This window comes from Panthera pardus, unplaced genomic scaffold, assembly GCF_024362965.1.
Source record: "Panthera pardus isolate Hobbes unplaced genomic scaffold, ASM2436296v1 HiC_scaffold_13, whole genome shotgun sequence".
Lineage (NCBI taxonomy): Eukaryota > Metazoa > Chordata > Mammalia > Carnivora > Felidae > Panthera > Panthera pardus.
In genome coordinates, this window is record NW_026526688.1 from 145,526,354 (window position 1) to 145,547,096 (window position 20,743).

A 20,743-nucleotide genomic window follows, 5' to 3' on the forward strand; every position below is an offset into this window, starting at 1 on the left:
GTGTTTATAGCTAAAAGCTTATAAAATATTCTAACCTATTTAGAATATAACTTTATGCCAAATATATATGGTTGGAACTTCTTAAACCAAATTATTTGATTTAACATTTTGTAATGTTGTATGTTTAAACAAACAGTAACCCCAACTGAGATAAATCTACTTAACTGTACTTGAGATTAATATGAGATTAATTTATCTAACCACATAACTAGATTAAGTCTTCCTAGTTAAACTCTATTTTAGTGTACATATGTTCCTCTACTATCTCCAATATGAATAACATTTTAAGATATACTATTAAATGTATTGGTCCATCGAGAGAGAGAGAAATAACCAGCAATGACTAAGAAAAAATGAACTTTCCCAATTATATGGAAGATAGTGTAACACATATATAATATTTTTTAGCATGTAATTCAAAGTTTCATATTTGATACTTGTTTTCACTTTTCCTAAAATAAGAAGCACCCTATACTTTTCACTGAAATGGAAATCTAGTCCTAATAGTCAATTTACCTGTACAGATTCATTGAAGGTAGGGAATTTAGGATTTATAGAGATACAGGAGATTCCTATAAAAGTTTAGATTTGGGGGATGCCTGGGTGGTTCATTCGGTTAAGCGTCTGACTCTTGGTTTCGATGTAGGTCATGATTTCATGATTCATGGGATCGAGCCCCATGTTGGGCTCCATGCTGACTGTGTGGAGCTTGCTTGGGATTCTTTCTCTCTCTCTGCCCCTCCTCAGCTTGCTCTCTCTCTCTCTTCCTCTCTCTCTCTTTCTCAAAAAAAATAAACATTAAAAAACATTAAAAATAAATAAATAAGATAAATGTTTACATTTTTATCTTGCCATTTGCAATGACATGGATGGAACTAGAGGGTATAATGCTAAATAAAATAAGTCCATCAGAGAAAGACAAATACCATGTGATTTCAGTCATATGTGGAATTTAAGAAACAAAACAAATGAGCAAAGGAAAAAAAATAGAGGGAGAAACCAAGAAACAGACTCTTAACTACAGAGGGCAAACTGCTGGTGACCGGAGGGGTGGGGGGTGGTGGGATGGGGGAATCGGTGGTAGGGATGAAGGAGAGCACTTGTCATGATGAGCCCTGGGTGATGTATAGAAGTGGTGAATCACTATATTGTACACCGGAAACTAATATTACACTGTATGTTAGCTAACTGGAATTATGATTTTTTTAAAGTTTAGATTAAAAAAAAATTTTTTTCAAATATAGGTCAATCAAAGATACAACCTCTGAGAAAGAACTTCTGAATATTCTCTCTTTGCCCTAAGGTCTAGTGTTAGAGAAGGTTGGGTTTTGTTGCAGAAATTCATCTGTGTCTTTCAAAGCTATCAGATACGGTGATTATATCACTTCATAACATCATTTCAAATTGCAGACTAATGTCACTGCTTTCAGTAGTGGAACGTGACGATGTCTCCCTTTTAAGTGATGACAGTGTAATCTTAATCACCTAAAGGACCACTTCCCCGTCACCATCCCAGAGCCCAGTAAACGGGGTTCAAGAGTAGAAAGTGCTCACTCTGCAGCCAACATACAAATAAGAACAAGAACAATGATTCACCGTCCCTGTGAAGTCAAGCTTAGAATTTCCTCTTGGAAACTAGATGAAGCAGAGAATCCTTGAATGGTACCACAGCAGCAGTTCCAGAACATGCCTTTGGCAGACTGAGCAGCTGCCTTCCAGACTGAGTGGTGGCAAGATGCCTTGAGTCCTGAAGTGGCTGAAAACCCATGTGCTTCTGTTACAGTTCCTGTGCCTTGAGGGAGCTCTGGGGACAGTCAAGCCAGTGCATTAATGTCCTGTCAATATGGAATAGAATATTAAAGGTTGGCATTTCAAATGAGATTCCACTGGGACTGACAGGAATGGTATATTCACATAGAAGCCTGGGTGTTTTTTATCCATACCCTGTTGAGTCCCGTCTTATATTCAAGCATTATGATACATTGTTATGCATTTCAAAACAAGCATTTCTTAACTGTAATAAATATCACTTAATAAAGTGATAGTTTTTATATGCCAGCTTCTCACTTTTGCCATCTTTGCAAATGAGGCAAATTCTTTAGAAAGATAGAGCCGGATATTTCCCAGAAACCACACTTCTCTGGACTCTTGTACTGTTTTACTAAGAACTGGATAATGGATAGAATTATAGATTTTTTTTCTCATTTCCTTGAAGTCATATAATTGTATATAGATCTGTTCTTCTGAACTTTAAGGTTCCTGGTCAGAGTTTAGAGAAAAAACTTTATTTTGGAACTGAATACATATTTGTAACTTTCCATTGCTTTTTCCGGCCAAAACAATGATTAAAAAAAAAAAAACCTTCATGTTTACTGCCCTGAATATAATCTTACTTCATAATTTAAATACACATTTGCTATTCCAATGTGTTACTTTCCATTCTTTTTTTTTTCTTAGTAACTTTTATGGTGTGTGTTATGTAAGATATGTTCCTTGTATATGATTTAGAAAGAACATATGAATCAAAAAGAAAATAATTATCATTCATGATTTCATAGCTTATATAGCTTTATAGTTAATATTTTAATATGTCTCCCTATATATTGCATATATTCATCCTTTTATATATGTTTTTACCTACATACTTGCATATATACACTCACTCTAGAAGGTACAAAAACGAAATAATCCATAATCTTGTTCTAAAGGAATAGTCAAATTAACTAAAGTAAAATTTAGTTAGAGAAAGCAGTAAGTAATTAGAAAGCTGCAGATATTTTGCTGTGTAATTTCAGAGGCAGGAAAAATATCCTTTGGCTGGGGAATGTTGGGAAGTTAGCACCTATATTCTTTTAGTTCATTGTAAAATTCTGACTGTTCGGCACCTCATGCACCAGTGATCCCAGGAATAAGGGGCTATGGACACAGATGTAGGCTACGCTTCCTGTGCCTAGCACAGGGGCAAGCCCAGAGAGGGAACTCCTGAAACATTTGTTTACTATACAAAGGAGTGAATCAAATTTTCCACTTGTTAAACAAGTGGCCATTTAATCCATGATAGGCCACAGGAAGGTACTTTAAGTGACTGGCCCATTTGAGTTCATTGGGGCTGGGATTCACCTCCCATCCTCTGGCCTCCTTCTGGTACCTGGCCAATCCAGGCAAGCACACGTCTTGGCGGGGTACAGGCAGGATACAGGCAGGATACAGAGCAGGTGGAGGCAAAGCACAGGTGCTCTCTGATGCTCCCAGGTCTCACTGTGGCCTGTGAGCTGGTGCTGTCTGCTCCTGCCTTCTCAGGCTCCTGATCTTGTCTGCTTGCTTAGACCTTGCTTGTCTGCTTTGCTTTGCTTTCTCAGTCTCTGCCCTTCCCTGTCGAGCCACCTAGGCCCATCTGAGCTTAGACCCATCTAGTATTTCCAGGACTGTTTATTTCTCCAGGACTTGATTACTGACCTAATTTCCTGTCTTGTGAGCTCCATCCTATCTGGACAAAATGAAAAAATAAGTAACCAAACTTATTCAATAATAATCTTATTTCATACACAAAGTCAATAAACTCTGGCCCGAGGACCAGATAGCTTGTGTGATTCACTCTCCCAGTAAAGTACATAGATTTGTAACAACTACCTTCCTCCTCAAGGCATAGTTTATTATGCCCTACCAAGCAAATTGTGAATGTCCAACATGAGACCTCTAAGCTTCTAGAATTATCATTTTTCCTTTTTTCATAAATCCTCATCTCTGCTAATCATGACCTCTCTTATCTTGCTCTTAAGGTTTTTGAGGTAACTAGCTCAGATCCTTAAATCTACCCAGTCTCTATAATTTAGGAGATATTCACAAATGTCCTACCAGGTTTTAAATTACTATGAGTCATAATTAATGGGATTGGAGAGGGGAAACTGTTTGAATTCACAGATCTATTTCTCACCTTGGCAATTAATAATAAAATGAGACTTTTACCTTTCGGGTATTTAGACTGTTTGAATATTTTGTTGAGCCAATTTTTAGATTCAGATATGGCCAATATGATTCCTATTTAATTAGCATATATTGCCAATGAACAAAAAATTTTATCCTGTTTTTTTCCCCCATAAATTCCATTTAATTGTCTTCCTTCCTAAGGTCAGAGAATAATGTAAGTGCTTTTGAAATCCTTTAATCACACCTGAAATCTTCTGATTGGCTTTAGCATAGCTCACCAGTTTGACAATATAATTCCACAGCAATTGTTTGGTATCTTTAATGACACCTTAGCTATTTTCATATAAATACAAATAGGAAGCCAACCAGGAAGTTCCTGCAGTGATTTTCAGCCCATCACTGTCAATGTCACTTTGTGATTGTAAGAAACTTCCACTGGTGATTCTTCAGTTCAATATATACCCAACTTCTAATCTCAGCAAAGCTATCATGTTAACTATGAGGTCAAGAAAGATTTACAAATACCAATTAATCAGGCCATATCTGCAATTCTACATTTAGTCAGTCACTCAGCAAATATGAATTGAATTCCTTGCATGTTCCAGGCAAAATTCTAAGAGCTGGGTGTATACAGATAAATACAAAAAGCCCTGATCCAAAGAAGTTCATGTTGTGGTTGGGGAAGACAGATAAGTAAATAAATAAGATCCTTTCAATTACTGTTACATACCTAAATGGAAATCATGTGGTAGTGGCTGACTGAGAATTGCTTAGGGAAAGCCTCTGAATGAAGAGATAAACTTGGCCCACGATCAGCATGATGGAAAACAGATGTGGAAGTCTAAGAGCAGGGTGTTCTAAGTAGGAGGAGTAGCAAGTATAAATCCCCAAGACGGGAATGAGCTTAGGGAGTGATGGAAAATCAGCAAAAAGGCCAATGTAGACAAAAGGTAATCAATGAGGAAAGTAATGAAGGGAATGAACACTGAAGAGATTGATGGGATGCTGTGGGTAATCGTAAGGAAGCTATATTTTATTCTATCTCATTCTTGGAAGTCATTGCAAGTTTTTAATCATCAGATGATGAGATTTATTTCAGTCTTTAAAAGGAATAAATAAAATAAAAATAAATAAGAAATAAATACAATAAATAAAATTATCATCCTAGCTTCTGTGTGGAGAATGGAAGACTAGTCACTGGTGGATGCTGGGAAACTAGCCATGAGGCTGATGCAGAAATTCAGGAGTTAAGGTGGTGATGATGATGATGGCTTGACTCAGGGTGGTAGCATTGGAAATAGAAGCTTTTGAGTTCAGGTGATAGATATGTTGGAGGTACAATTAGTAGGATTTACTTTTGAATTAGAATCTCGTTCTAATGAAAGAGGAAAAGATAAAACTGAGTCTTAGTTATGGTGCCAAATTGGGTAGATGGGAAAGAATTGTCAGGGAGGGAATTCTGGAGACTGAAGAAAGTCCATGGTCCTGTCTGGGCCATTTGTATGGAGATATCTTCTAGACTTCCAAGCACAGATTAAGTAGGTAGTGACATGGGTCTGGAGCTCAGAAGGGAAGTTGGGTTAGAGATGGATTCGATTATCTGGAAGAAAGTGTAGACAGAGAAGAGGACACGGGAGAGGATAGGTTAGTAGAACTAACCAGCATTCTGTGATTGTGCAGAGGAGTCTGGACAGGAGACTAAAACGTGGAGTCCCGTGAAATAGCAAAGAAACAAGGCAAGGTTGTTGTGGTTGCTGCTTTGTCTCAAAAGCCTCAAGAAAAAAAAAGGGGGGGGGAGTTCAAAAGCAGGAAACAATCAACCTTGTCAAATGCTGCTCAGAGAGAAAATGAACCACTTGTCAAGATATAGGCCATTGGAACATGGGAGGAGAGGTGCAGGGAGGGGTAAATTAAAAGAATAAATGGTAAATAATAGATATCCAGGAGAAGACAGTGTTTGGACGATGAGGTTACCACTAGGGGATTCTCAGTAGGGAGCAACAATAACCTTTTTTGTGGGTGATTCAAATGATAGCACCTAGAGGCAAAACTCAGGTTTTAGAAGCAAGAGCAAGGGCTATATAACGAAACAGCCCAGACCAAATCCTATGAATGAGTAACTGGGATCTGTTGGGCTCCTGGAACGTGCTGTATCTTTCTCGCAAGGCAGCCTAAAATACCCATGTAACTTCTGACTTACAGAGTTGATTTGCCTGATGGCTAAGCTTCTGTCCCTTCCATCACAAGTCCTCCAAGAGACCCCCTTCCAATGATGAGCTGTCAAAGAAGATGACATCCCCAACTAGAGGAACACTGTTCTTTCAGCAAGAAGATAGGAGTAGAAAAGGTATAAATCAAGAGCAATGATACAAGGTGAAAAGCAGAAAATGGCATCAGAGCAGTGCAGATAAGAGACTATCGAGAGACTTGATAAGTCCCACTTGAGCAGAGACTAGGAAGAAGCAAAAATCTGAACATCAACCTGTGGTGATGAGGGCCCTCTCGTGTGAGGGAACTAACTGGTGACAAGAGACTCAATGGCTTGAGAGCCATTGGACCAGTAGGCCTGGTATTTGAGAAAAATCTTCAATTTTAAGTTTAGAAGAGTAGATGGTTTGGTGGAATTGCAGAAAACCTGAATGTCAGGTTAGGAGACCTGGACTATATTTGCTAAGAATGAAATCCCAGGAAAGTTTGTGAACAAGAAGATGATGTGATGGTCCAGATAGTAAAAACATAAAGGGGAATTAGTCAGGCGTTCAGCTTAGAGACTATTACAATGTTCCCAGTGAGATGTGCTCACAGCTTTCAAATAGATTATATATTTTCAAATAATGTGCTATAATGCATCAGGGAATTTGTGAACATAGCTTTCCTTTTTTTTTTTTTTTCTTCTTTTCTTTTCTTTTTTTCTTTTTTCTTTGTTTTGGGCAGTGGGTGGGAGGATTGCTATTATCCTGGAGAAAGATGATATGAATACCTTCCAAACACCTTACTCCAACCAAATTAAGCTAATTTGGAAGTAAAAGGAGGAAGTCCCTAGCCCTCTTTTTTTTTTTTTTAATAAAAATTGAACTTTTCTCTCTAGCCTAGCCTTTTATCCTGGCTATATCCCCTATGATTCTATAGGCTTGAAGCAATAGTAATTAAATATGTAATTTCTGCAAAATGGAATGACTGGAAAACATTATATTTAAAATCTCTGGTCACACCCGAATGCCATTTAGATGAAGACATAAAGGAGGATGTTATTCACATCTGACCACGGTTTCCAAAGCCTGAAGGAAACTTGAAGGATGTTACATCACACTTAATCAACACTTGCGAGTCAGAGCTTGATTTTAGATGCCTGGAAACTTAAAATTGTGTTTGCAGGACTGGGGCACAGTTCAGTCAATTTGGGTTGAGTGGCTGTAATAGAAGAAATGTATTCCCTTGCGCAGAACCATATAGGAGAGAACTCATTCTAGAAATACTCCAAAAACAGACTTACCAAACTGGCCAATCCTTCCTTGCCTTGGACCACTGATTCTGTAGTTTTTTAGTTTACTTGGTACATTTTCCTCTTTTCTGCACATCTCCAAACATTGATCCAGGATTTCTTTTCTACTTTACCTATCTTGTCTTCCCATGTTGCCAAAATAATTTCAATGATTGTAAAATGCTTTTGGTAGGGCAGGGGGATTGTAGAAGCCTTTGGGACTTTAGTATCTTCCTAAAGAGAATAACACTGAGCTGTCAAGTAAGCAGAACTTTAAAACTGACTGAAAATTTTTTTCCACAAGTTTCTGGAAATTTCCTTGAAAATGTAATAAGAGCAAGACATCTAAATTTTTTTTCATAAATTTCTGGAAATTTTACTAGAAACTGTAAAACCAGCAAGGCTTCAGAAACTATTATTCCAGACAGTCAAAGTTCCTCATGTAGCTTCTTCTTTTTTTTTTCTTTTTTATACTTCTCAATAAAAGTAAGATCTGAACCAAAAAAACAGCAGTTTCAAACACCCCAAGCACACTTGTGCATTTATAGAGCGAGCAGGAACATAACTTTTGAATCACTAAAACCTGGTAGTACCAGAACTGTGGATAAATCGAAAAATGAAAAAAATCCTTAGAGTGCGTTCCAAATCAAATACTAAAAATTCAGAAGTAGAATTCCTGACAGGAGTTATGCCAAATTTAACCATACCGGATACATTCATTACCAGGAGCATAGCTAATACAGCCATCAACTGTAAAGTGATCATCAGCACAATTTTGACCCGGGGTTTCACTTACAAATTTGCAAATCATTTGCATTTAACACGGGCCAACATTGCGGTTTGTATTGTGCTTTCTTAGAAATATCTTTCTATCCTGTTGGCCTTTCTTTCTCCCTATCTCTCCATTCCATAGTTGTCAGTCTCTCAGGTTGATTACCAAGGGGAAGACTGGAAGTGAAGTTATATACTTCTGGCCCATCTAGTATTTCTTCATATGCCCTCTTTATCATCTTTATTCAGAGATTGTTAAAATTAAATTATATGTTCCTCTTCCTTTACTATTTTCCCTAAGAACATGAAGAATATAATTTTCAATTTCAAATGAGAACTATATCATGAGAGATAAAATGAATTTTTCTCAGAAGCACATATGGATAACAAAAACAGGAAAACACCTAAACATCTTAAAACTTATAAAGGTCAAGTGGGGGCAAGAGCAGAGAAAACAAGACATTATTACTTGCTGTCAAGCAAGTCACTTTGTGAAAAGTCATGAAAAGGTGGTTTACAGGATGCCATTTAGAAACTCACTCAAAATGTGTTATAGTTAAAACGCTGAACTGAACCTACTTTCTAACAATTAAAATTTTGGAGGGCATCTCACTTATCCTCAATAGTAATTCTCTTAGAAAAAAAAATATATCTTTGAAAAGAATCTTGGAATGGGCCAACTAATAGAAAATCAAAGATTGGAATTTGTATAACCTTTCCAAAATGCAAAAACAATGTTGGTGAAAAGAAAAAAAAATTAGAGGCCTTCAAGATTCAGACTTTGTTTCAAATTATGTGTCCCACTACTTACCAAGTGTTGGAAATAGAGGTAATAACATCCACACCCTGCTGGGACGGTCTGAGGATTGAGTAAGATAACATCTGGAAAGTGGCTCACAGACAGAGTATAAGATCTGTGGCACGTGGTAAAAAAAAAAAAAAAAAAAAAAAAAATCTTTCTCTTTCCTTCCCTTCCCAACCCTCATGCCCGTAGAAGAAACACTACTTAAAAACTTGTCCCAAATACTTTTACTCACCGGGGACAAAGCAAAACATTTCAATTTAAGTCAGAAACTAATTTATGAATGCATCACAGGAGTATACCATTAATGTTATCCTCACGTCTTAGGGTATCCTCAGATGATCTCAAAAAAGGAGAAAAGTTGAATATGATGGCTCACCAGTGCTCTTCCTGGATCTTCATCAATGAGAGGACATTCATTACCAGGTAATTATATGCCTGTATGTGTTATCCTACTCAGCAATCATTGGTGGATTAAGCCCCAGGACTTTGTCATTCTAAGTATGATGAATGAACCACAAAATCAATATGAATCAACAGTGCAGTCAGTGAGTACTAGTCCTAAAGACTGCTAACCCATAACCTCTCATGGAACAATCACTCATATTTTATAAATAGTGGTCTAATTTCACTATAGTTGGCAGAATTCTCAGGAGCAGCCTTAACTAACGGATCTAAGTCTCCTCATAAATTGGATATCCAAAGAATTGGTCCAGGGGCTCAAAACAGGCCTTCCCATCCTCTTCTCTCCCTCCCTTACTCCTTAGGACACACTTCATTTTCACTGTGTCCCTCTTGATGTTAGGTTATGCAATATATAGAACATCCACAGTGGTTTTCTTATACACAGCAAATAGCATCTTATATTGGTTTGGGAATAACTGAGCAGGAATTTGAAAACTCTAAGAGTAAAGCTGAGCACTGAACTGGCTGAGTTGGAGCAAAAGCAGATGAGAAAAAAAGACGGGGAAAAACACACACACACACACACACACGTGCACAATTGGCCCTGAAACATGACCCATGTCTCACTGGGAAGAGAAACAAAGCCAAACAAATGATAGGAGGTGGTGGGTATAAATTGATGCTGGATCGGGCCACAGGAAAGCAGAGAGAACAAACATGGTCAACAATGGAATTAAAGTCAGAACGGAGGATAAACATGAAATATAAGAGGTGGGAAGAAGGTGTGAAGTAAAAGACAGTGGATTCATCTATTCATTCCTCAAGTATGTATTAACTGCTTCCCAAAGACAGGTATTCTGGACCCTGAGCATTCAGCAATGGCCCGAACAAAACCTTTAGCCTTGTGGGGTGGCCTCCTCAAAGGGGGATGCAGTTGCTGTGTAAGATAAATGAGTAACAATATATATATTATTAGACACTGAAAGGTAGGAAGAATAAAATAAAGCGGGAAAGGGAATAATGAGTGCTGGAGGTGGACAGCTGGGGGTTATGATTTCATATATGATGTCCAGGGAAACCTCGGTGAGAAGGTAGCATTAGAGGAAAAGCCTGGAGGAGATGAGCAAGCCAGTTGTGTAGGTATCTGGCTGGGAGCAAAGGGGACAGCCAAGACCAAGCTCTGAGGCAGGTGCATGCCTATATGGATGGAGGAAGCCAGGCTGGGGTAAACGAAGTGGGAGGAACAGCAGAAGCGAAGGCTCCTGACGTCATGGGCCAGAGCACGCAGGATCTCGTAGGCCGTTGTGAGACTTCATCTTTCCCACCGATGGGAAGCCATTGAAGGATATTGAGCACTTGGGTGACTGGATCAGTGTGGCCGAAGAGGGCATAAGAGTGGAAGCAGAGAAATTATCAAGGAGCTGAAAGTTCAGGGGAGGGATGATGGTGCCTTGGGCCAAGGTATCAGTAGTGGAGGTTAAAAAAAAAAAAAATCAGATTCTCAGATATTTTGATGGAAGAGAATGAAACCACTTTTTTTGGGGCGGGGGCGGGGGGGGGAATATTTCCAAGGAAAGGTCTGCAATTCTGAAGACCCTTATTTTATGTCATATTTTAAATTGGCCAAATTGAGGACTGACAGTTTATATTTTGTAGCCCAGCGCCCCTTTCAGGCCCTGGTGTCTACATATCAGCTGGAACTCCAGTAAAATTTTATTACATTTACACAAACGCCAGACTTGAAGATAGCACTTCTCAAAATGTGGTCCACAGGCCGCCCACCTCCCAATCAGACAATTGTTGACAATGCAGACCCCAGGCTCCCCTTGACAGTTAATCAGATAGTTCTGATGCATACTGAAGTGTAAGAACCACTGCTCAGAGGAGGAAAGGATTAAAGTTCGAGAACTTCTGACCTCCTGAAATAAACAAAATCCCAGAGCCCGGGGAAATCTGTACAAAACACTTGTCAGAAATTAATACCACTGACCACCCAGGATATCCAACATGTCACAAATCTGACAGACACCTCCATTCATTTAGTCACTGGATGAGTAATCATTTCGCTCCCGCTCTGCGCTAGGCTTTGTTCCAGTGAACAAGGCAGAAATTACAAACTTATTAGGGATTTTTATTTTCCTGCACAAAAACATGTGAAAATAATGGAAACGAATAGGGAAATAGAATCGACTCAATGGAGATTTTGGCCTCAGCACATTGCATGAGAGCTACATTTGATCGATAAAATAAGAGGTTGTGACATTAATAGCATAGCAGCAATGGAACATTTAGGTCTTACTGCTGAATGAGGATTCTCTGAGTTTAGAAGCTTCCCTGGGTAAATGGCGTTGGCATAAGTCAGCTTCACGCTCCGATGACTAAGTTTCCAGTTGCCGTTTTCATTGCCTGGGGTCATCACTGGTCTGCTGCTTCACATGGTAAATATTCTAAGTGAGCAGAGTTTCAAAAAAAAATATATATGGTTGCTTTCAAAGTACTTTCAGGTGCTAAGCTGAAATCAGGGCACTTGAGAGGTGAGTAAATGCCAACCAGAGTACTTGAAAAAAGTTCAAATCCGGTTTTAGAATGCAGATCAGATTTGATTCTCTGGATTCCTTTGTCTTTGTCTCCTCCTCAGGGAGCCCAATGCACACTCCTGTGGGCTGCAGCGCTACCCACAGCCCACAAGCCATGTGTGCATTCCTGTCCTTAGTAAATAATTTTAATGAGCATGATGTAATAAATTTTAGCAGAAAGTGCATTATTCCACACGGTGTCTCTTTCCAAGCATGTTGGCCGGGCACCCTTTGCTGAAACAAAGGAACCAGCCACCTGCACCTCTGAGCACAAATTCAGCACAAAGAGCCAATGTTCCACAGGCTGCTTCTACCTGGCCAGTAGAGCTAGAGGGCAATGTTTGCCCAGTTTCCATGGCCAGGGTCTTCTCTAATCAAGGAAACTGGATCAAACACTGCGTGCCTCAGCGTGCCCTGCAGGTGGGTTTATAAAGAGGACACCCCTCTCCTGAAGGCCACTGGACTCTTGTCTTTTTTTAACTTTTTAATGTTAACTTAAAATTTTTGAGAGCGAGAGAGAGCAAGTGGGTGAGGGGCAGAGAGAGGGGGAGACACAGAATCCGAAGCAGGCTCCAGGCTCTGAGCTGTCAACACAGAGCCCAATGCGGGGCTCAAACTCACAAACTATGAGATTATGACCTGAGCCAAGGTCAGCCACTTAACTCTTAACTCTTGTCTTTAATAAAGGATAAGAGAGCCCTCCCTGACATTTGTTTTAAGGAACCAGGATTTTAAAATAGGTCAGGGGGCGTCTGGGTGGCTCAGTCGATTGAGCGTCCAACTTCGGCTCAGGTCATGTTATCACAGTATCTGAGTTTGAGCCCCACGTGGGGCTCTGTGCTGACAGCTCAGAGCCTGAAGCCTGCTTCGGATTCTGTGTCTCCCTCTCTCTCTGCCCCTCCCCTGCTCATGCTCTCTCTCTCTCTCAAAAATAAATAAACATTTTTTTTAAATAAAATAAGTCAGGGACAAAAAGTTCAAGACATGGTTGGGACCATCTCCTTTAAAAATGAGAAATTTTTTCTACATGGAGATCATTTTTTAAAATTTATTTTAACATTTCCACTATGAGGTTTGATAACCTAATGAAAATAACAGAAATGTTCATAATGAAAAATTGGATATACTAATGACATTAGTTACTATGTCAAAAAAAAAGGTGAATAATGTCCCCCCAGATATGTGAAAAAAGTTCATTTTTTTAAAATTTTTTTTTAACGTTTATTTATTTTTGAGACAGAGAGAGGCAGAGCATGAACAGGGGAGGGGCAGAGAGAGAGGGAGACACAGAATCCGAAACAGGCTCCAGGCTCTGAGCTGTCAGCACAGAGCCCCACGCGGGCTCGAACTCATGGACTGTGAGATCATGACCTGAGCTGAAGTCGGACGCTTAACCGACCAAGCCACCCAGGCGCCCCAAAAAGTTCATTTTTTAAAGCTTTCCTTATATCAGATATTTTTCAATGAGCATTGACAATCACGAAGCATATTAATGTGACTGTTATTCCCAACCCAATTTACTTATTCCACATTTACCTATTTTATCACTTTGGTCAGATCATCCATCTGTCTAAGATACACTGAAAATATTTCAATAGGCATCTGATAAAATCAAAATTCAAAGACTAGAAATATATTAACTTATGGAATTTACTTGAATTTCTGGATATGTTAAGTGGTGGCACTGGTAAAAGGTTTTTTTTTCCCCTCTAAAAATAGGTCAGAGTTTAATTTTCTATATTTTATTCCCTCAACAAATAATTATTGGGAACATACCACAAGCCAGAAGTTGTGCTAGAAACTGAGGTATGGAATTTTGAGCAAAAAAAGACAAGAGCTGCTTGGAGCTACGGATCTCCGATTTGAGCCTTCACTAGAATGACCTGGAGGGCTTGCTACACTAAAGATTGAGGGACCCACTCCCAGCTTGTGACTCAGTGGGTCTGGGTTGGCGTGAGCATTCCCATGTCAAAGTTCCCGGGTGGTGCCCATGTTACTGGTCTGGGAATCACACTTTGAGAACTACAGGTCTAAAGGCCTGATCGATAACAAACTGACGCAGATGTTCAGAAGGAAAGGGATCCTTTAGAGAATAAGGAACTAGCCTAAACAGTGGCGGGGGTGGTGGGGTGGGGCTCCCGATATCTGACCAAGGAGGAAGCTAAGGAGTTTAAGGAAGTGAGCAGGAGAGCATTCCTGACATAGGGAGTCTGCCTGAAGTCCTTATGGCCAGAGAGAGGTCAGGGTTCCAGCAAGTGAAGGGGACCCAGTGTGGGTGAGGTACAAGACACAGGGAAATGCATCTCTTCAAAGTAGGCTAAAGAGATGTAGCAGGACCTCCCCTGCTGTGATAAAGATTTGTAGTTTTTATCCCAAGAGCAATGGGAAGACGTTTAAAGATGTTAAGCAAAGCAAATGCTATGTCATGTTCTCTATGCTCTGTATAGAGTGTGGAGTATATGGAGGACACCCAGAGGAAAAACAAGGAGGTCCCTTAATATAAATTTTTATTTAATTTTTTAAAATGTTTTCTTTATTTTTGAGAGAGAGAGAGACAGACAGACAGACACAGAGTGTGAGCAGGTGAGGGGCAGACAGAGAAGGAGACACAGAATCTGAAACAGGCTCCAGGCTCTGAGCTGTCAGCACAGAGACCAACGCGGGGCTCGAACTCATGAACCACGAGATCATGACCTGGGCCAAAGCCGGACGCTTAACCGACTGAGCCACCCAGGTGCCCCTGTATTGTTTTAAACGTAAGGAGAATCAGTGGTCAAAGTCATGGCAGCGTCATAGAAGAGCGAGGTAAGAGCCTGTGTGTCAGGAGAGCTCCTGTCTTCAGCTCATGCTCATGTGCTTGGCCCCGAGGATCACTGGCCACCTGCTGTGTTTCAGGTACTCTGTTAACAATCCTAATGGTCCAAGAGGCTGTTAATGAATTAACAGAGTAGATAGATCATTTCCTCATCCCTAGGGAACAAGGGGCATCAGACTGTGGAGCCAAGGTCGTCATCCTCAACAAGCACACAAGCCTCCAGCTGTTCATACATGAAGGGTGTTATTTTACAGCCAGCCTGTGTGTGCTCCAGTAATGACCAGAGTTGTGTGGCACACTTGTGTTTACTTTTCAACTGGCTTACAAAAATGTTTAAGACTTGGATTAGAAAAAAAAAAAAAAAAAAAAAAAAAACGAAATGAAAGTTTAACTCATGGGAGAGTAAGACCCCAATATAAGCTACATACCAACCCAGCTGTGCCATTCCCTCATCTCTATACCCAGCCCCACAGCAAATCTAATTGGCTCCACCTCCAGAATCCAAACAATTCTCACCACCTAGTCCAAGCCACCATTATTTCTTGCCTGGACAACTGCAGCAGCTTCCTGCTTCCATTCCCTGTCCCTAGAGATCTGGCCTGGAGGACCTTTAGAACCTCATCTGAAACCACTCTTCCCTTCTTTCTCTCCTTCAAACATGCCAAGCTTAGTCTTGTATACAGGGCATTTCATCTCTTGCTTGGGACAGTCTCCTTGACTCTTCACATGGTTGGCTCTTTCCCATTATTGAGATTTCAGCTTAATATGGCGGGCCTCCTGATCACCCTTGCTGACACTTCCTCCACTATGCACTCTGTCACATGACCCTGTTTTATTGTTCTCAGAGCATTTATCCCTATGTAAAATTAGTGTATTTCTTTAAAAAAAATTTTTTTTAACATTTATTTATTTTTTTGAGACAGAGAGAGACAGAGCATGAGTGGGGGAGGGTCAGAGAGAGAGAGGGAGACACAGAATCCGAAACAGGCTCCAGGCTCTGAGCTGTCGGCACAGAGCGCGAAGCAGGGCTCAAACTCACAGACCGTGAGATCACAACCTGAGCCAGAGTTGGACGCTCAACCAACTAAGCCACCCAGACGCCCCAAAATTAGTGTATTTTGCTCTTTTGTTTTCCTCTGTCTTCCTCCCCCTCAGAATGTAAGTCCCATCAGTGCAGGGGGTCTCATTCACTGTATACTTTGCCGTATCGCTAGCATCTATTACATCATCTATTATATAGTAATCCCTCAAATTCTTGCTGATGATGCATTCCTATGGGAACTAAACTTCAAAGAACTAAATTAGGAGCTCAGTGTTTTGACATGTGCTACCCTTAAATACTGTTTCATATCTAAGGGCAAACTGATTACATCAGCGCTCCTCTTGAGTTTAATATATATGCAGATTTCCTGGGTATCTTGGTTAAAATACAGATTTTAATTTCTAACAAGATGCCTCCTATGTGTTCAGATGATATGAGAGGAGCCACTCTTAAATCCTGTGATAGGCATATTAATGGCCTCCCAGAGATGGCTACATTCTACTCCCCTGAACCTGTGAATATTTTACAGTTGCATGGCAAAAGGGAATTAAGGCTGCCAATCTGCTGACCCTAAAATAGAGAGATTATTCAGATGGGCCCAATGTGATCCCCAGGGTCTTTAGAGATGAGACAGGAAGGGGGCTCTGTGAGGGGAGTCTGTGTCAGAGTGGGCCTGGTGAGAATGACTCCATGGTCATTGCTGGCTTTGAGATGGAAAGGGGGACAGAACTGAGGAATGTGGCAGGCTCAGGAACTGAGAAAGCAAGGAAACAGGTAAATATGGTCTCTGGTTCAAAGCGCTACCACTATACATAAATCAGTACCTGTTCTCTCCAAACACTCAGCTACAGCAAGGGGCATCTGGGTAGCTCAGTCGGAGGAGCATCTGACTCTTGATTTTTGGCTCAAGTCATGATCTCGAGGTTCGTGGGATTGAGCCTAACGTCAGGCTCTGTGCTGACAGTGCAGAGCCTGCTTGAGATTCTCTCTCTCTGCCCCTCCTCTTCGCTCTGTCTCTGAAAATAAATAATAAACATTTTTTAAAAAGACAAAACACTCAGCCAGAGCAAGAAAACGGACTGTTTCATCAAAGTGGAGGTGGTTTCAAGTCCTTACTTCGGTTTGGAATAGAAATAGAAGCATCAGTCCTGATCTGTGAGTAGTGTTAGGGCTGTGAACCAGAGGCCATATTTCTCTGTGTTTCCGGCCAAAGACAGAGCACAGACTTCCCTCATTCTTTCCTCCCCGTCCACAAACTGCTCAGGCTGCCCATAAGGGTTCAGCTGCTGCAAGTGACAGCAGAGAACAAGGTCTGACACGGAGGCAGCTCCTCGCAGCTGCCAACTAGAATATAGTAGGTTGTGAATTTTTTTAAAATCTTTTTCATAAAAATCTTTGGAAGCCAAACCATAGAGGAAAAGGGAATAGATAAGTATCTTCCCTCGTCTGAGGCTGTTGGAAAACACGCCAGTGTGTCAATATATCAAATACTGAGATTTACCCTTATGAAAGGATTCTCTCAAAAATCCGCTATCAGATCTGGAGCACATTCCTGTTTCCTTCAGAAGCACCGGTATTTGAACAAATGGCACAGTCCTTTGCCTCTCCCTTCTTATCCCCTCTTTTATGTCTTATCAATGCCCAGTGGCATTGTTCTGAGTAGCTAAAGCCCCTGTCTTCAAGGGTAGAGTTTTCATCCTCAAGAAAACACTTTGGGCATTTTTCTTTGTTTTGTTATCTACCAACTAGCCATCACTTCCAGTTTCTTTTTAATACCATGAAATTACTCCTTAATCTTTAACCCTTTTGCCCTTAGCTGAGTTCTAGGGGTTGAGGACCCGAGAGAAACTGACACGTCTATCCACTAATGGCTCCAGGGCCATTTTTTACAGGCGTTATCAAGAAAAGATGAATGCCCAGAAAATACAAAAGTCACAATATGGCCAAAAGCAGTGAGGGGGAGTGTGGTGGAGGAGAGGCAGGTCTGGCTGTACTATCGTATTGATTAGATTACTAGTGGAGCTCACGAAACTCCCAGGCCCTTTTTATTGTGGGTTGTCAGCTCTGAAGAGGGAGTTAGGTCTTAGGATAGAACTGTTTGGGAGAACAAAGCAAACAAGTCAGGGGCACCATCATCCTGACCGCCAGCAACAATTACTGATATTTTAGCAGAATTACTAACAATGTTAGGAGCCCTTTCTTTTCAAAAAGAGCAGCCTCCTCAAAGGAAGCCGGGAGAGGCAGACAAATTCAGAGGTCCCTGATCAGTTAGGGTTTGCATTTTTCCTGCAGTCAAATCAAAACAGCCCTCCTTCCTCTTCCCAACTTCTCTCTTTTCAAACTGTGGAATCCAATCCCTTCATTTGCAATGGAAATGTGAATAACCTACTTTGCCAGCTGAGGAAGGTCTCTATGCAAAGGTGGAAAGGTAGTCTTCTTTCTTCATTGAGCCAGGAGCTGAGGCTAAAGGCAAAAAAAGACCCAGAGCTGTAGCCGCTTATAGAACAGTTGCAGAAGTTTGCGATTTGAATTCCAGGATTCAAGTTGACAGTAATGAAGGATAAAGCGGGTTAAGAGAATTCTGCTTCTGCTTGCAGACATCATGCAGACATCAGTAACATGGAATGATGGGTTGTCTTGGCATAGGGCTTAATGATAAGTCTCCATTTATTCTTTTCTGTTGTCCTCCTATTTCCTGGTTCCACCTTTCCAAAAACATACAGGAGCTTATATTATATATATATATATATATATATATATATATATATATACATATATGTATATATATATATATACATATACATATATATATGTATATGTATATATATATATATAAAATTTTTAATGTTTATTTATTTTTTGAGAGAGAGACAGACAGAGTACAAGCAGGGGGAGGGGCAGAGAGAGAGAGGGAAACAGAATCTGAAGCAGGATCCAAGCTCTGAGCTGTCGGCACAGAGCCCGACACAGGGCTCGAACTCACAACTCCTGAGATCATAACCTGAGCCAAAGTTGGGCGTTTAACAAACTGAGTCACCCAGGTGCCCCTATTTTATATTTTTGTTGGAAGTAAAATTATGACAACATTATAAATGCATTATGCACTTATTATATGAAGTTTGGAAACTATACAGAACTATGACCCATAAAATAAGTCACAATCTTTTTTTCCCAGAAAAATGGTCAATTTGTTACCTTTCCATGCTTAATTCATAACTATTTTATTAAAAACATATTAAGTTTTAAATTCAGTTTTGTAACCTAACATGAAATTGTTGATCTCATTGCTAGAATTTAACATTATGAACAAAATCCATGTGTGTTATGGGGAAAACTAAATGTTTAAGGCAGCAAGTTAGCATTTTTATTCTGCCTAAATTTTTCAACTCTTTGAAGATATCCTTTCAAATGATTTAGGCTCCTGTCCTTAAACATGGAAATATGCACAGCAGGATGTTGTTTCTAATACTGCTGTCACAATGCATTTCAGGGTCGGCCGGATTTGGAGCCTGGACACTTTTCAACAAGTCTCCAGGAGGCAGAAGTAACACAAAGTCAGGAAGCTCAGCCGTGGCCAAATATGCCTTTGGTGGCTGAGTTGGGTTGTGTTTTTCTCTGGTTTAGTTTGTGTCATGTGTAGCCTCTGAAGTTTGTGTTGGGTTACATTGTACAACAGTGTTTCTCATTTGCCTTTATCGGGTCCAAATAGTCAGAATCACTTAGCAAAGAGGGGGCCAGGGTTTTTGGTTGCCAGGAAAGGGATCGAATATCCACTTAATTACATTGCAAATCATTACTGAAACTAGAGAGAGAATTCTATTGCCACTAATATTTGACATCCATTCTGTCTATGGATGCAGGGCGTAACTCCGTTCCATCCGTCATGCTGTCCCACGTCCATGAATATTACACTTTTATAAGATCAAATAAAAATGGTTTCTTCCGGCCAGCTCAGTAGCATGATAAGATTGAGGAGCTCATTTCTTGCAAAGTCCATTATTCATGGCAGACGTCACTATGTGGGTAATTCCCATCTGCTGAGCAGCTGTAGTTCGGGCCACAAAGTACAAAGTTCACCTAAGCATTTTACAGTGAATTCTGGATCCACTATTGCTCATAAAACCAACCTGGGAGCCTTAAAGGAACAGGAGCCTGGGGCCCTCCTATGCATTGTTCCCTGCACCTGTCACCCCTGTATCAAGTCTCTCCTGCCTGACACTCTTCACGAGCTGCGGTGAATAATTCTGGGTGTCCACCAGCAACTATCAAGATGTGATTTCTGCCCAGCCAGCAGACGGTGCCAGCTTCCGTCTTGGGAAGCTTATGATCCTATGTCTTCATGTAGGTTGGAAGTCCAGTTTATACGGAAGTTTGCCATTCCTCAGTTTTGTAAAAACACTAATCCATATTATTTACTGTGTGGTTTAAAAAAAACACACACCTTGGGGCGCCTGGGTGGCTCAGTCGGTTAAGCGGCCGACTTCGGCTCAGGTCATGATCTCACGGTCCGTGAGTTCGAGCCCCGCATCGGGCTCTGTGCTGACAGCTCAGAGCCTGGAGCCTGTTTCAGATTCTGCGTCTCCCTCTCTCTGACCCTCCCCCATTCATGCTCTGTCTCTCTCTGTCTCAAAAAAATAAATAAACGTTAAAAAAAATTAAAAAAAAAAAAAACAACACACACACACCTTGTTATATATTATGATGCGGTATTTCATGTTCCAAAAAACCAAGCTCTCAGAAAGTCATTGTTTTAGGTATCAAACATAAACTGTATAGGCTATTCGATGTTTGTTTCTTGGGTATCTCTGTGACTTCTAAATATCACAGAATTGTAAACTGAGAAGATTGCATGTGGAATCTATTTCTTGTCACCCATTTTATAGCTTTGTTAGGGCAGCTGAATAGTTGCTAAGTGGTCTGATCT

The 20,743-nt window shown here is 40.4% G+C and overlaps 1 protein-coding gene across 4 annotated transcripts in view; it reads left to right on the forward strand.

The window, feature by feature from the left end:
• Positions 1 to 20,743, forward strand: part of RASSF6 (Ras association domain family member 6) — a 48,710-nt gene that overhangs the window by 1,859 nt on the left and 26,108 nt on the right. For 2 of the 4 annotated variants that reach the window (XM_019467704.2, XM_019467709.2), the window contains exon 2: positions 9,309 to 9,407. The exons of 1 other annotated variant lie outside the window; for it this stretch is intronic. In XM_019467704.2, the coding sequence (XP_019323249.1) occupies positions 9,309 to 9,407 (99 nt within the window). Of the gene's footprint in view, positions 1 to 9,303; positions 9,408 to 20,743 lie in introns of those variants that run through there. One more of the 4 variants, XM_019467722.2, reaches the window with a different exon arrangement.